This window comes from Pocillopora damicornis, chromosome 8 (assembly GCF_964200805.1).
Source record: "Pocillopora damicornis chromosome 8, jaPocDami1.2, whole genome shotgun sequence".
NCBI classification, from domain to species: Eukaryota; Metazoa; Cnidaria; class Anthozoa; order Scleractinia; family Pocilloporidae; genus Pocillopora; species Pocillopora damicornis.
This window is the reverse complement of record NC_142677.1, coordinates 3,679,878-3,692,500: the sequence shown is the minus strand read 5'-3', so window position 1 is coordinate 3,692,500 and position 12,623 is coordinate 3,679,878. Positions and strand designations below refer to the sequence as shown.

At 42.0% G+C, this 12,623-nt stretch overlaps 1 protein-coding gene and 1 pseudogene across 1 annotated transcript; one reads left to right on the top strand and one right to left on the bottom strand.

Annotated features, from left to right (window-relative positions):
- LOC149040995 (uncharacterized) overlaps positions 1 to 3,679 on the top strand; it is a 4,922-nt pseudogene extending 1,243 nt beyond the window's left edge.
- Positions 3,680 to 8,563: 4,884 nt separating this feature from the next.
- On the bottom strand, positions 8,564 to 10,011 carry LOC149040994 (uncharacterized). Its single transcript, XM_089214594.1, has 3 exons — positions 9,907 to 10,011; positions 9,282 to 9,450; positions 8,564 to 8,832 (listed from the first exon to the last, which is right to left on the bottom strand). The coding sequence occupies exons 1-3, from the start codon at positions 10,009 to 10,011 to the stop codon at positions 8,708 to 8,710; spliced, it is 399 nt and encodes a 132-aa protein (XP_089070720.1). The 3' UTR covers positions 8,564 to 8,707.
- Positions 10,012 to 12,623: the final 2,612 nt, after the last annotated feature.

Below are 12,623 nucleotides of genomic sequence, written 5' to 3'. Positions count from 1 at the left end.
GCTAGATCACCACATCTTCTCTAAGGGGGAGTGGAAAAGGACTCGCTTACGAGATCACCCTAGGCTCCCAATCACCATATCCCTCTCCCGGCCAGGCAGGACCGGTAGTGGCGCCTACAACACCCCCTCAGACATCTATGCCGAAGTATCTGCAATAGCTGACACTGGCGCCCAATCGGACTTGTGGTCATTGTCCGACTTCATAGCCTGCGGTTTCTCTCGTGACGACCTCCACCCCATAAGCCTCAGCCTCTCAGCAGCCAACCACTCGCCTATATCGATAGAGGGAGCGTTCTTTGCCTAACTTGCTACACAGTCCAGCAGCGGCGAGATTACGGCATGCCACTCCATGGTTTATGTGAGCAGCTCCGTCAAGGACATGTACCTGTCTTACGACTCGCTACTCAACCTTGGACTTCTACCGAGCACTTTCCCATGCCTCGGCAACCCCACTGGTCCCCCACCTGATAGAGAGACCTCAGCCACGCAGCCACACGCGTCCCGCGTATCACCCGACATCAACGCTATACGGGCCCTCAACGACGGCTGTCCAGGGGCCCAAGGCTGTCCAGTAACGAACGCCGCCCACAACGCTACGTGCTCATGTCCACAGCGCGGAGCAGCACCGCCACGTCCCTCCGAGTTGCCATTCCCCTGTAAGCCTGAGAACAACGCGAAAATGAAAGCTTGGCTTCTCGACAGATATGCCTCATCCACCTTCAACACTTGCCCTCATCAAGCGCTACCATGTATGGAGGGCCCACCCATAGAGATACATGTTGACCCAGCGGCCACACCTAAGGCCTGCCACACACCGACCAACATACCCCTCCACTGGCAGCAACGGGTGTACGATGACCTCCTACGCGACGGAGCTCTTGGCGTCATCGAGCGTGTGCCATACGGCGAACCGGTTACGTGGTGTCATAGGATGGTCATCACTCGAAAGCACGACGGCTCCCCCCGCCGCACAGTCGATATCTCGCCACTTAACAAATTCTGCCAACGTGAGACCTTTGCCATGGAGTCACCCTTCCAACTTGCCCGTCGCATTCCCAAGGACACTTGGAAAACCGTGACCGATGCCTGGAACGGCTATCACAGTGTTCCTCTGCGTGATTCTGACCGCTACCTGACCACCTTTATCACGCCTTTTGGCCGCTGGCGCTACACGAGGGCACCTCAAGGCTTCCTGTCATCAGGGGACGGATATAATCGCCGCTTCGATGCCGTCCTAGCCGAGTTTGAGCGCAAGGAACGTTGTGTCGACGACACAGTCCATTACGACACCGACCTCGAACAACACTGGTGGAGGACCATCGACTTCCTTACGCGTGTAGGCCAGGCGGGGATTGTGCTCAACCCTGACAAGTTCCAGTTCGCTGAGAGAAGCGTAGATTTCGCTGGATTTAGAGTATCTGATAGCACTATTGAACCCCTTCCTAAATACTTAGACGCCATAAAAGACTTCCCCTCCCCTACTAGCACCACCGACAACAGGAGTTGGTTTGGCCTCGTCAACCAGGTTTCCAACTACGCCCAGCTGCGCGACTCCATGGCCCCTTTCAAGCCGTTTCTCAGCCCCCGCTGCAAATTCTCGTGGTCCCCCGAGCTCGAGTCAACATTTCAAGCGTCCAAGGAAGCCATCATTGAAGCTATCCGCCAGGGGGTGGAAATCTTCGACATACAGAGGCGCACCTGCCTCCGCCCTGACTGGTCCAAGCGTGGTATCGGTTACTTTCTCCTTCTGCTGCCCCCGAGGATGGAGAATCACACTGGCCGGTTCCCGCTTCTTGAGAAGAACAGAGCAGAACAGCGCTACGCAGCTATTGAAGGAGAAGCCCTCGCCGTGGCCTGGGGATTAGAGCAGACGCGCTACTTTACACAAGGTTGCGACAACCTCGTGACAGTCACCGATCACAAACCCCTTATCAAGATCTTCGGCGACCGCACTCTGGATGAGATCACCAATTCGCGCCTGTTTCGCCTCAAACAGCGCACTCTCCCGTGGCGCTTCGAGATCAGACATCTACCTGGCACGAGTAACCACGCCGCCGACACTACCTCAAGACACCCTTCCCAATCCTCTACAGAGAACACTGTCTCTCTTGGATTATCCAGCTTCCCCGACATCGCAGAGTTAGCGTTGATGAACACCATCCGCAACGACACCCAGGAGCTAGGCGCCATCTCCTGGTCTCTCTTCGCGACAGAGACAGCTGCAGATGTCTCTTTGGGCCCTCTCCTACGATCAGTCGAGCAAGGAAAACCGATTGCCAGCGACGACCCTACCCTGACAAGCCTTCGGCCCATCTGCGAGTCCCTCTACGCAGAAGAGGGCGTACTCCTCTACCAGGACCGTGTCGTCGTCCCCCCATCCCTACGCCGCAGAGTCTTACAGAATTTCCACGCGGCCCATCAAGGGACCTCCTCAATGGAACAGCGAGCCCGCGCCATCGTCTGGTGGCCGGGGATATCAAAGGACATCCGCGAAACTAGGGAGGGATGCGCAGACTGCAATCGAAACGCACCCTCACAGGCTGCCACCCCCCCTCTCCCATCTACACCACCATTATCCCCATTTGGAGTCCTAAGTTCAACAGCTGGGACCAACCTTGCCGGCTCAGCCGGCCTAGTTCGCCATCTCCGTTCCTTCTTCGCTACGTTCGGCGTCCCGGAGGAGATCTCAAACGACGGTGGCCCAGAGTTCACCGCTAAGGGCACACAAGATTTCCTCCGCCTCTGGGGTGTACGACATCGCGTGTCCTCCGTCAGCTTCCCTCAATCGAATGGCCGGGAAGAAGTTGCCGTGAAAACAGCCAAGCGCCTCCTGCTGTCTAATACAGGCCCGACGGGCAGCCTCGACCACGACCGCTTCTTACGTGCCATGTTACAACTTCGCAACACCCCGGACCCAGACTGCAACCTCTCACCCGCGCAAATCATATTTGGCCGCCCCCTAAGGGACTCGTTCTCGTTCGTCAACCGCCTTGAGAAGTTCTCGAACACATACATTAGACCCCTTTGGCGTCAAGCATGGGCAGCTAAGGAGGAAGCTCTTCGCACACGCATCACCCGCACAACCGAGTCGCTGAAGGCCCACTCCCGCCCCCTCCGCCCCCTGACCCTTGGTGAGAGAGTCTTCCTGCAGAATCAACAAGGACCAAACCCCACCAAATGGGACCGCTCAGGGGTAGTAGTGGAATCAGCTGGCCACGACCAATACCGTGTCAAGGTGGACGGCTCTGGGCGAATCACACTATGCAACCGCCGCTTCCTGCGAGTCTACACGCCAACCACGCCCTCTATACGTTCACAGCAGCCAACAGCTTCACAACTACCTACCAGCAGTGCTGACCAGTGCCCAAACCCCCCGCCCTCTGTGCCAACACTACAGACTCCCCAGTCCACGCAGCCCAAGGCGGCAACGCCCAACAAACCAAACGTGGTCCAAGCCCCAGCACCACTGTCGCCCCTCACCCCAGCGAGACCGACACAGGTCGACAGTCCAAACCTCGACGTACAGTCCCGGGACCTCCAGCTACCAACAAGTCCCGATGAAGACTCCTCAATGCCCCCTACGCCACTCCCACTGCCGCCTAAACCGGTTCCACGCTCTCGTCGCATCTCACGGCCACCCAAACGGTACGAACCTGAAACAGGAAAATGGGTCACTTGAGTCCTCCTCCCTACGCTTTAAATTGAACCGCTCTAGGTCCTCGGACTGAGGGGGATGAAGGGACTACCGCCGGCCAACCGCTGGCCATATACCGACGGCTCGGTAGGACTGGTGACGAGTGGAGAGTCGGCCATGTTGTTTTAAAAAACACTTGAACTCGTTTCGCATGGACGGATTAATCTGATTGTACTTATTATCGTAAGTTCGTTATTCTTTATTGCGTTTAGCTTTATTGTTCTTGTCATTCAGCGTATTTATACTGTGTTTCACCCTGTAGAACTGTTTCATCGTTGTAATTAAAGCATAATCAACCGAGGAGTTTGCTTCACTGCAAAGCTGTATATAACACTGTATAGCTGTGTATAGCACTGTATAGCTGTGTACAGCCCTGTATAGCTCTGTACAGCTGTGTATTGCCCTTTATAGCTGTGTATAGCTTTGTGTAGCTGTGTATAGCTGTGTATAGCCCTGTATAGCTGTGTATAGCCCTGTAGAGCTGTGTTATATAGCTTTATCTAGCCTTGTTTAGCCTTGTATGTGTGTGTAGGGTATTTTATGTTAAGTACACTACATGTATGTAAAGTATAGGACATAATATGTATCAAGGACATAATAATGGCCCATACATGACACGCCTACCTTTTTTGGCAGCCAAAATGGACCTGGGCTCGAGATCGCAAGCTATTATTAGATGAATGATCAGCCTAGAATTATTTCTCACAAAGAAACCAGTAAAAATACTTACTTTTGTGCGACGACCTTCCATCGCAGTTTGTAGACCATACTAATATTTCGAAGAACCTGGTGGAAAAACACTTTTTTCGTGGTAAGTTCTACTAGATCAGATCCTTCTTACCAACCGTGCAGTACTGTAAGTTCAACAAAATTCATATGATGTTTAGCTTTATAATCAAGTTCAGAGCTCGTTCGAATTTGACAGATCACGAGGTATCATTTACAAAGGCAGCGAAACCTTCTTTTTTCGATGTAATTCTGCAGAAAAAGAGCCTGTTCCGATGTTAGTGAGCGGAATACGTTCACCATGTTCGGCGAAAGTAATTTCGTACTGTGGAAAAGTACAAATTATAGAGATGACGAAATCTTGAAAAGTTATTGGAGCTTGATTTACCTCGTAAAATTTAGATTTTTAGTAATGAAGCTAAACTCCACATGGAATCGGTTCAGAAACTGCAATCAAGAGTTCCTCGACAGAAATATACTGTACGTTCGATCGAACATGTACATGTGATCAATTGCACTCCTTCACTTGTACTAATGTAAGCTTCTACAGGAATAACAATTTGGCTATAACTTTGTTATGAATTTACTACTTGTAAAACTTTTCAAAAGAGTTAAGAACGTCAAGATCATTGATGGTATGGAGCTAAAATGTAGTCCAAAACTTCCTATAGTTTTTCCTGATGTAGAAATTGTGAAATATTCCATGAGTATTCTTGAAGTTTAATAATATTTGTAGCTATGATAATTATTGCATTTAATTTTTTCATGTCACTCAGAACTTGCTATTTGTCTGTCTTTGTGCATTTATTTTTTTGTCCCTTTCTTGGGTATTTTTCCTCTGTTGAGACTTAAAGGCTGGAGTCATTTTGTATCTGGAAACTTGGAGCTAAATTTAAGCATGACTTTTTTTTACAGTTTTCATTACCTGGAAAAAGAGGAAAAGAAATTACATTACAATGGATAAAGGTAAGTAACCACAGATAAATTGATATTAGATTAAAGTTATCTCAACAAATTCAGTTTGACTCAATGCTCATTTTGGTAAATGAATGACAAGACAGAAAAAGAGAGATGCTGGTGTGTTGTTTGGTTGATAATTTGACCAAAGAGAGATTATTTTTTCTTTTGCCAAAAAAATTTGTTGGTTGCCTATTTGCAACTTTTGTCCAAATTGAAGTGCTGCTGTTAATTTAGCCGCAATTGATTTTGAAGGAAATTAAATTGTTGTACTGTCACACTTACACGTAGTAGTCATCTTCATGTGTACTTGGTGTTTAAGGATTAATATCAGCATGCTTAAACCACAACATTTCAAAGTCATCTTGATTCCATTATCAAGTAAAAGGATGACAGTTGTATTAATTTCAGGTTTCTTAATCATTGGTGTTCAAGGTGTCAGTGTATGCTGTATCTGATTAAAGGAATACTCTTGCATGTATTGAGTCTGACTGTGTTGCCAATGTTGAAAATTTGTGGTTGTACTCTGCTAACATTCATCCATAAGTGTATTTCAAAAGGTTCTATTATTAATACTTAGAGTTTTTCTGTAATTCTTTGATTACTTCTTTTCTGAATTTGATTCCAAAGACTTGAAAGAAATGGTAGTACAGTTATTATCTAACAAAGAAGATGCCTTTGAAGACATAAGAATCTTATGGAGTGATGTTATAGACACCACTGGAGTAATCACAGTAAACAAAAAAAATATGTTGGTTGCCAATTTGCAACTTTTGTCCAAATTGGAGTGCTGCTGTTAATTTAGGTCCATTGAAAAGATAGAGTTTCCATGTTTAAACAATTGTTTTCATTTTAGGTCTTTCTGAGTCCAAGATTGTATCCAGTGGTGCTCCAACAGGAAGCTCTTTACATTCTGTGACAGTGCAAAATGCAGCAAAGGTACCAGTCACAAATATATGCAGAGGGCCTCAATTAAATGAAGAGCAGGTATGTAAATATCATGTTTAAATAACATACAATCCAAACCTTAGCACAGTTTTCTTCTACTTGCAATTGAAGACAACCTCCCAGTCTCCTGCCTTGAAATGAAGAAAATATTTTTTTTACTTAATATCTTAATTGAATTGAACTTGAACTTTGTTGCACAAACACCCATTGAAAGTAATATAGTAACCAAAGATTTTAAAAATGTTTTGGTTTGATTTATTTTTTCAGGTCTTTGACCTGCAAACACAGTTTCAGAAGCTGAGGATTTCATCAGGTAATGTTAAGTAACTACAAATTAGTAACTACTCTTGTTTAGCAAGAGATAATGCCAAATGGTGTCACCTTTTCATGTTCACTTTTGTGGGTTCTTAGGGAAATGTATAGCAACACCAGGATTGCTCCTTTTAACCCTTTTGTTTGTAGAGGTTATTGCGTGAGATTTAACTTCTCCCTGCCATTCCAATATGTTTTCTTACAAGCAGGTTCTGAGAAAAAACAAGCCCATCAGCCAGAGGGTGTTATCATGATATAAAACCAAACTCTGTGATACACACTCCTAGTGACTGCATAATGCAAAAATTGTTATAGTTTTGTTTTAACAAAAGTTTTCATTGTAGGCCGAGCACCTGTGCCTGTCGACTCAGAAATGTTTTCCAATGGTGTGATGGAGACAGGGCAAGGGAACAGAGTGGCTGAAGGAACAGAACAGCAAGTATGTAGATATCTTGTTTATTATATAACTGCACTAAGTACAAATAATGCACAAAACAAGTACAAACATCATAAGGTGTTTGGACAGGTGGTATTTTGTATTTCAAAAAACTTGTTTAACTGGTCAGCTATGCGTGGCCATGCTTCTCTCTTTGCTTCACTTTTAACACCTGATAGGAAATGTGCATAAAATAAAGCAGTTAAGTAATAATACAAAACTAATTAGAAGTTTGAGATTATAGTATGGCTGGGCATTTTATGTTACTCATTCCTTGTGTTTTGACTCCTGTCAAAATATGGCAGTCTTGTCAAAAGACAATCTCTTTGTGGTAAGTTGAAGCAATTCCACCAGATTAGATCCTTATCACTTTGTTTCTGCCTTGCAGTCAGTTTACAGTCAGTTCACTCAATGTTTAGATCGTTCTTATTTATTGTGGGGATTTTATATTACTTTGGATTGAAACTGTATATTAACTGTTTGATTTCTGGAACTTGACAAGAAATCAGAGATGGGTAGATCCATGGAAGATTCCTCCCAAGCCATAAGGAACTATGTAACACGTCAGCCAACAAGAGAAGGGGAGGTGCACATGGATATAGGTAGTAACTATAGATAGATATACGAAAAAGCTCGATGGTGAAATGGTAAGATGGTACATTGGCAGTGTTTACAAGAGAAAAAGCTCCACTTTTGCATATGCTCATTTTCTTTCTTGGGAAAGCTTGAGGCTCAAGACTCCACACTTGCCTAGTGTGAAAATTATTGAAAATTAATAATTCTATTACTTAACAATACCCTTGCGAAATGGCTTTTGGAATTCCTAGGAATTCCTAGGAAAATCCTAGGAATTCCTAGGAATTTATTCCTAGGAATTCCTAGGAATAAAGGTGTGAATTTTCACGGTAAATTCGGACTGGGAATTCCTAGGAATTCCTAGGAATTCCCAACCATAACAACTCTGGTTCTAAAAACCTAGAAATTCCTAGAAATTCCCAGAAATTCCCAGAAATTCCAAGTTTATAGCCAACAGGACTTGGAATTCCTAGGAATTCCTAGGAATTCCAACTCAGAGAACCAATGACTTTCCCTGAAAAGCTGTAAATCTAAAAAATTCCTAGGAATTTCTGGGAATTTCTGGGAATTTCTGGGAATTTTTGGGAATTTTTAGGAATGTTTAAGAATTACTGGGAATTTTAAGCAAAAATCTGAGGCTAATGATATAAAATAAATACTTAAAATTTAAAAAACCCAGCTAAAATTCAAGTATTCAATGAAATTTATTTAGAAGCTTAATTAAGGCTTACATGTAAAATATTTTTGATTAATTATTAACATCAATGTGTGGTAATATTAGGATGGAATTTGATTTATTTTTCTTTTCTTGAAAACTTCCTACGGATTAATCCTCAATTACAGCTATTCATATAAAATAGTTCTAATCAATCATTTATTTTGGTTTGACACAAATTGTGAATAAAATCTGTTGATTCTTTTCCATAAAATACAATTTCTTAAGTTATATTTATACAGTTATATTCTTGGGAGTGAAGGGGCTAATTACAGACAAATAAAATTGATTTTTTGATTAAAATCTTGTTGTAACTGTAACAATAAATTGGAATGAAGTTATCCTAAACTGCAAACTTAGCTGCTGTTTGTACTGTTTGTATTTTTTTTCCTGTGCTCACAATGAGTTGGCCTTGAATGAGGTTGTCAACAAGAACCTTGACCATTTTGTATCTGGATTCCTTGACATCTGAATTTGAAAAAAAAAAATATATTAAAATATGTATGTTTAAAGCTCAGACTAGGCTTTTGAGATGGCTATGAGGAAAAGGGCATTCATTGGATTCTCAAATTGAGAAATCTCTGTTATGGAGTTAGTACATCTCTCTCATGGATTTTACTAAAAAAGGGCTGAATACATTATTTTGTTTTTACCAAGGAGGGCTTCTTTATATACTAAGGTTTGTTATGAATCTTGAATGTTCCCAAACGTGACTAGAGGAATCTTGAAACCTTACTGATAGGTTTATTTCATTGTAAAGCATAAGCTTAAGAAACTGCGGCATGCAAGTGACCGATTCGATTCTCAGAATTATTCTAGTTTCAGTTGCGCCGAGCGTTATGTAAGCTTAATTCAACCCGCTACATCTATTCTTTTATAAGATTTTGATCACAACGAATATCGCAATTTTTACTCACCACAAACTTTCAAAATCGTAGCTTTACAGATGGCCACTCGACCCTTGTTTGTACCGGTCCATATGTCAACTGTTGTCCCTTCTTTTAACTCCACGGCGCCAACGAATTTCTTCTCTTTTAAAACACTCACGCTATTCTCGTTTTCCCATTGAACCACAATAAAAGCTATCTTTAGAAATGTTATATTAAGCAAAACAGTTGAGAAAAGCGATCAACCGATCCAAAGTACATTCAAAGATGAGCGCCAAATGGAGTCTTCTTTGTTTCCGATCACGGGCATGATCACGTGGATCTTTTAGGACTTGTCATTGGCTAGCAAAATGAATGGGTCCTTACAAAGTGCGAGGCAGCGAGGCGTGCGAGGCACCGTGCGAGGCATGCGAGGCACACAAAAAATAAAAAAGAATTTAAAAAATACATTTAAAAATATGAAAAAAATTTAAAATATCAAAAAATGCCGAAATAGTTTGGTTGGTTGGTTTTTTTTAACACGAAAAAAAAATTAGTCTCGACGGGGTTCGAACTGACGACCTCCTCATCCTCAGACACCTTATCCACTTGAGCTACGAAAACATTTAAGAAGAGAAATAATAAACTTGTTATTTATTTGTGCAATAACACGTGCCTTCCCGTCGGAGCCCCCAAATGTGAATCCCGACTCTGGTTCCCCTCCTAGGGTTTTTTTATAGACCGGTGCTTCTCCTTGTGTCTTTCTGAGATCTTCGGACATCGTGGTTGAATCTCTTTTCGAATCTTCTTCAATCATCAAGCATCAAGCATCAGCATCAAGCATCTGCCATCTGGGGTATAGTTTACAATGAGGATTAAGTTCCTCCCTTCTATAACCCTTTTTTAATAATATGTTATATGTTATTATTTAAATAAAGTTGTTATATATATTATATTAATTCAACAGTAAGTAATTTTCTGCTTTTATATTATTGTACTTGTTATTGTAATGAATTATTCATAATTTTCTCGAATGTTTTATGCCTTGTGTCGCCTGTACGGCTCATGAGTACAAAGAAAGGGAATATTGATTATTGTGCCAAGCCTGAAAGCGGAGCTCCGAATTTTTAGCTTTGTTCTAATAATTTGGGAAATACTTGAGCCCACGATGCAATATTTTATTTCATAACCTGGTCAGCGGTGAACTTAAAAAACAAGCTCGATGAGTTCTACACTTGAGCCCACGATATGGTCATGTGTAAAAATTAAGGAAATTGCGATGCCTCGCACGCCTCGCATGCCTCGCATGCCTCGCACGCCTCGCATGGTGCCTCGCACGCCTCGCTGCCTCGCATGTTGGTAAAACTCAAAATGAATCCGCTGGCTTGCCGATTGCAGTGTTAAGAGAAGCGCCTAACTTTATTTTGACTTCTCCGACCGGTTCTCTGCTTCTAGAAGATGGATAGCTTGGTGATATAAATAAAGATGTGAGCTCACTCTATGTAGAAATAATCGACAAGAATCGATCGTATTACAAATGCACGATTTGTGGCCGAAAGTTGTCGAGGAAACAAAGACTCGAAACTCACTTGAGTTGTGTTAATGGCAAAGGTGAGAAATAACACAAGCCAATCACAGTTTTGAATGCGACTACAAATCGTCTTTTACCCTCATATTTATAAAAGAAGGATACCACATTCGGAAGTGTAAGAGATACATAGATGATCCCAGTGTACCAGTACCTAAATCTACAAAGCTTGACCGTAGCAAGCGTTCAGCAACACGTTCCAACACCGCCATCTCGATTCCTCAGTCAGTCGTTTCCACTGAACTTAAAGCAGTATTGACAACAGAGTAGAGTGCGTCTTACAAAGGAGAAACATTTGTACAAGAGACAGGAGTAGCTATATGCGATTACAGAGGTGCGTTGGAACTCTGGTCCACAAATAGTTATGCACTGCCCGAAGTATAAAACAATTTTGTTGATAGCTGACAGACAGAGAAGAACAACAAGTAAACTTAAGAGCTGTTATTATTGAAGTATGACTAGCACTTTTCATTTTTATATAAAGAAGGACTTGTAATTTGCACCAAAAATAAAAAGATGTAATATTTTTTTGGGAGATCCAGTGATTGGGACATTTAAGAAATTAAGTTATGAAAGGAAACTTGGTTGGTACTTCTCACTACTAACAAGTCTTGTTGACAAATATTTTCAGATCAGAGTTTCAAATAAAGTAAATTGAAGACGTCATATAAAAGGTGTTTTTCCTCAAAGGGTACATTGACTACCTCTGTCTTGTCTGCATGCCAAATGCTTGCAAAGTGTGTGGATGATCCACAAGTATTGGAACTCTTACAAAAATGTTTTGTAAGAATAAAAACAGCTAAACAAATTACAGCAATAAATAGTCATGAAAATAGAGCAAAAAACTTAAAAAAGCAGCAACAACAATCATGAAAAAAGAAAGATTAATAAGGTGTTGAATTTGTTTGTCTAAGGCATGAAATTTCTACTAAAAGTATTGTCAACAAAAAGTCTCTGACAGCGTTTGAGGCAACTGAGCTTGACTGTTCCAAGGTTTTCTAACAAAGGCAACCAGTAATGTAGGTTAGGGAAGTTGGCAATTTCCATTTAACATAACTGACAGCTGGTTCATAAGAAAATTTATATTAATGTAAAGATTTACTAAAACTTAGTTTGAGTAATAAATTTCATGATCTTTAAGTAATAAACATGTACATGTATGTATATCTCTTGGTAAGTTTTGTATAGCATACCTTTTATTGAGCCAAAGTTTTAAGCCTCTGAAATTACTCTTTTTCTTAAAACCTTCACATTCAAGGTATTGAGAATTTCTTAGAATTTATGTGGACCTCAGGGTATTAAAATTGCCTCAAATTCAATTCCCAGGAATTCCCAAGAGTTCCACACTTCTTAAATTATAGGTAGTTTGTAAAGCTGAGAATTCCTAGGAATTCCTAGGGATTCCAAGTCCTCACAAAACTGGAGTCTTCCTTTCCCAGAAATTCCCAGTAATTCCAAGCTTTTTAAATCGGAGTTAATTTGCATAAGTGGGAATTTTTGAGAATTCCTAGGAATTCCTAGGAATTCCTAGGAATTCCCAGAAATTCCCAGAAATTCCCAGAAAACTGGGAATTCAGTTTGCAAGGGTCATTTGCATAATTGGGAATTTTTGAGAATTCCTAGGAATTCCTAGGAATTCCTAGGAATTCCCAGAAAACTGGGAATTCAGTTCGCAAGGGTAGTTCTCCTTGTAGACGACATGGTAACAGATTCCTTAGAGAAAACTCTTGAAGGTGCTGATCATTGAATTATTATAGTTTCCATGTTTTAACAATTGTTTTCATTGTAGACCAGGCACCTCCTGT

Coding starts and splice junctions, on each gene's coding strand:
- LOC149040994 (XM_089214594.1), bottom strand. CDS start 10,011: ATGTCCGAAGATCTCAGAAAGACACAAGGAGAAGCACCGGTCTATAAA. Junction 9,451..9,906: donor TTGGGGGCTCCGACGGGAAG/GCACGTGTTATT, acceptor ACATTTCTAAAG/ATAGCTTTTATTGTGGTTCA. Junction 8,833..9,281: donor TACGATTTTGAAAGTTTGTG/GTGAGTAAAAAT, acceptor TTTCAAATTCAG/ATGTCAAGGAATCCAGATAC.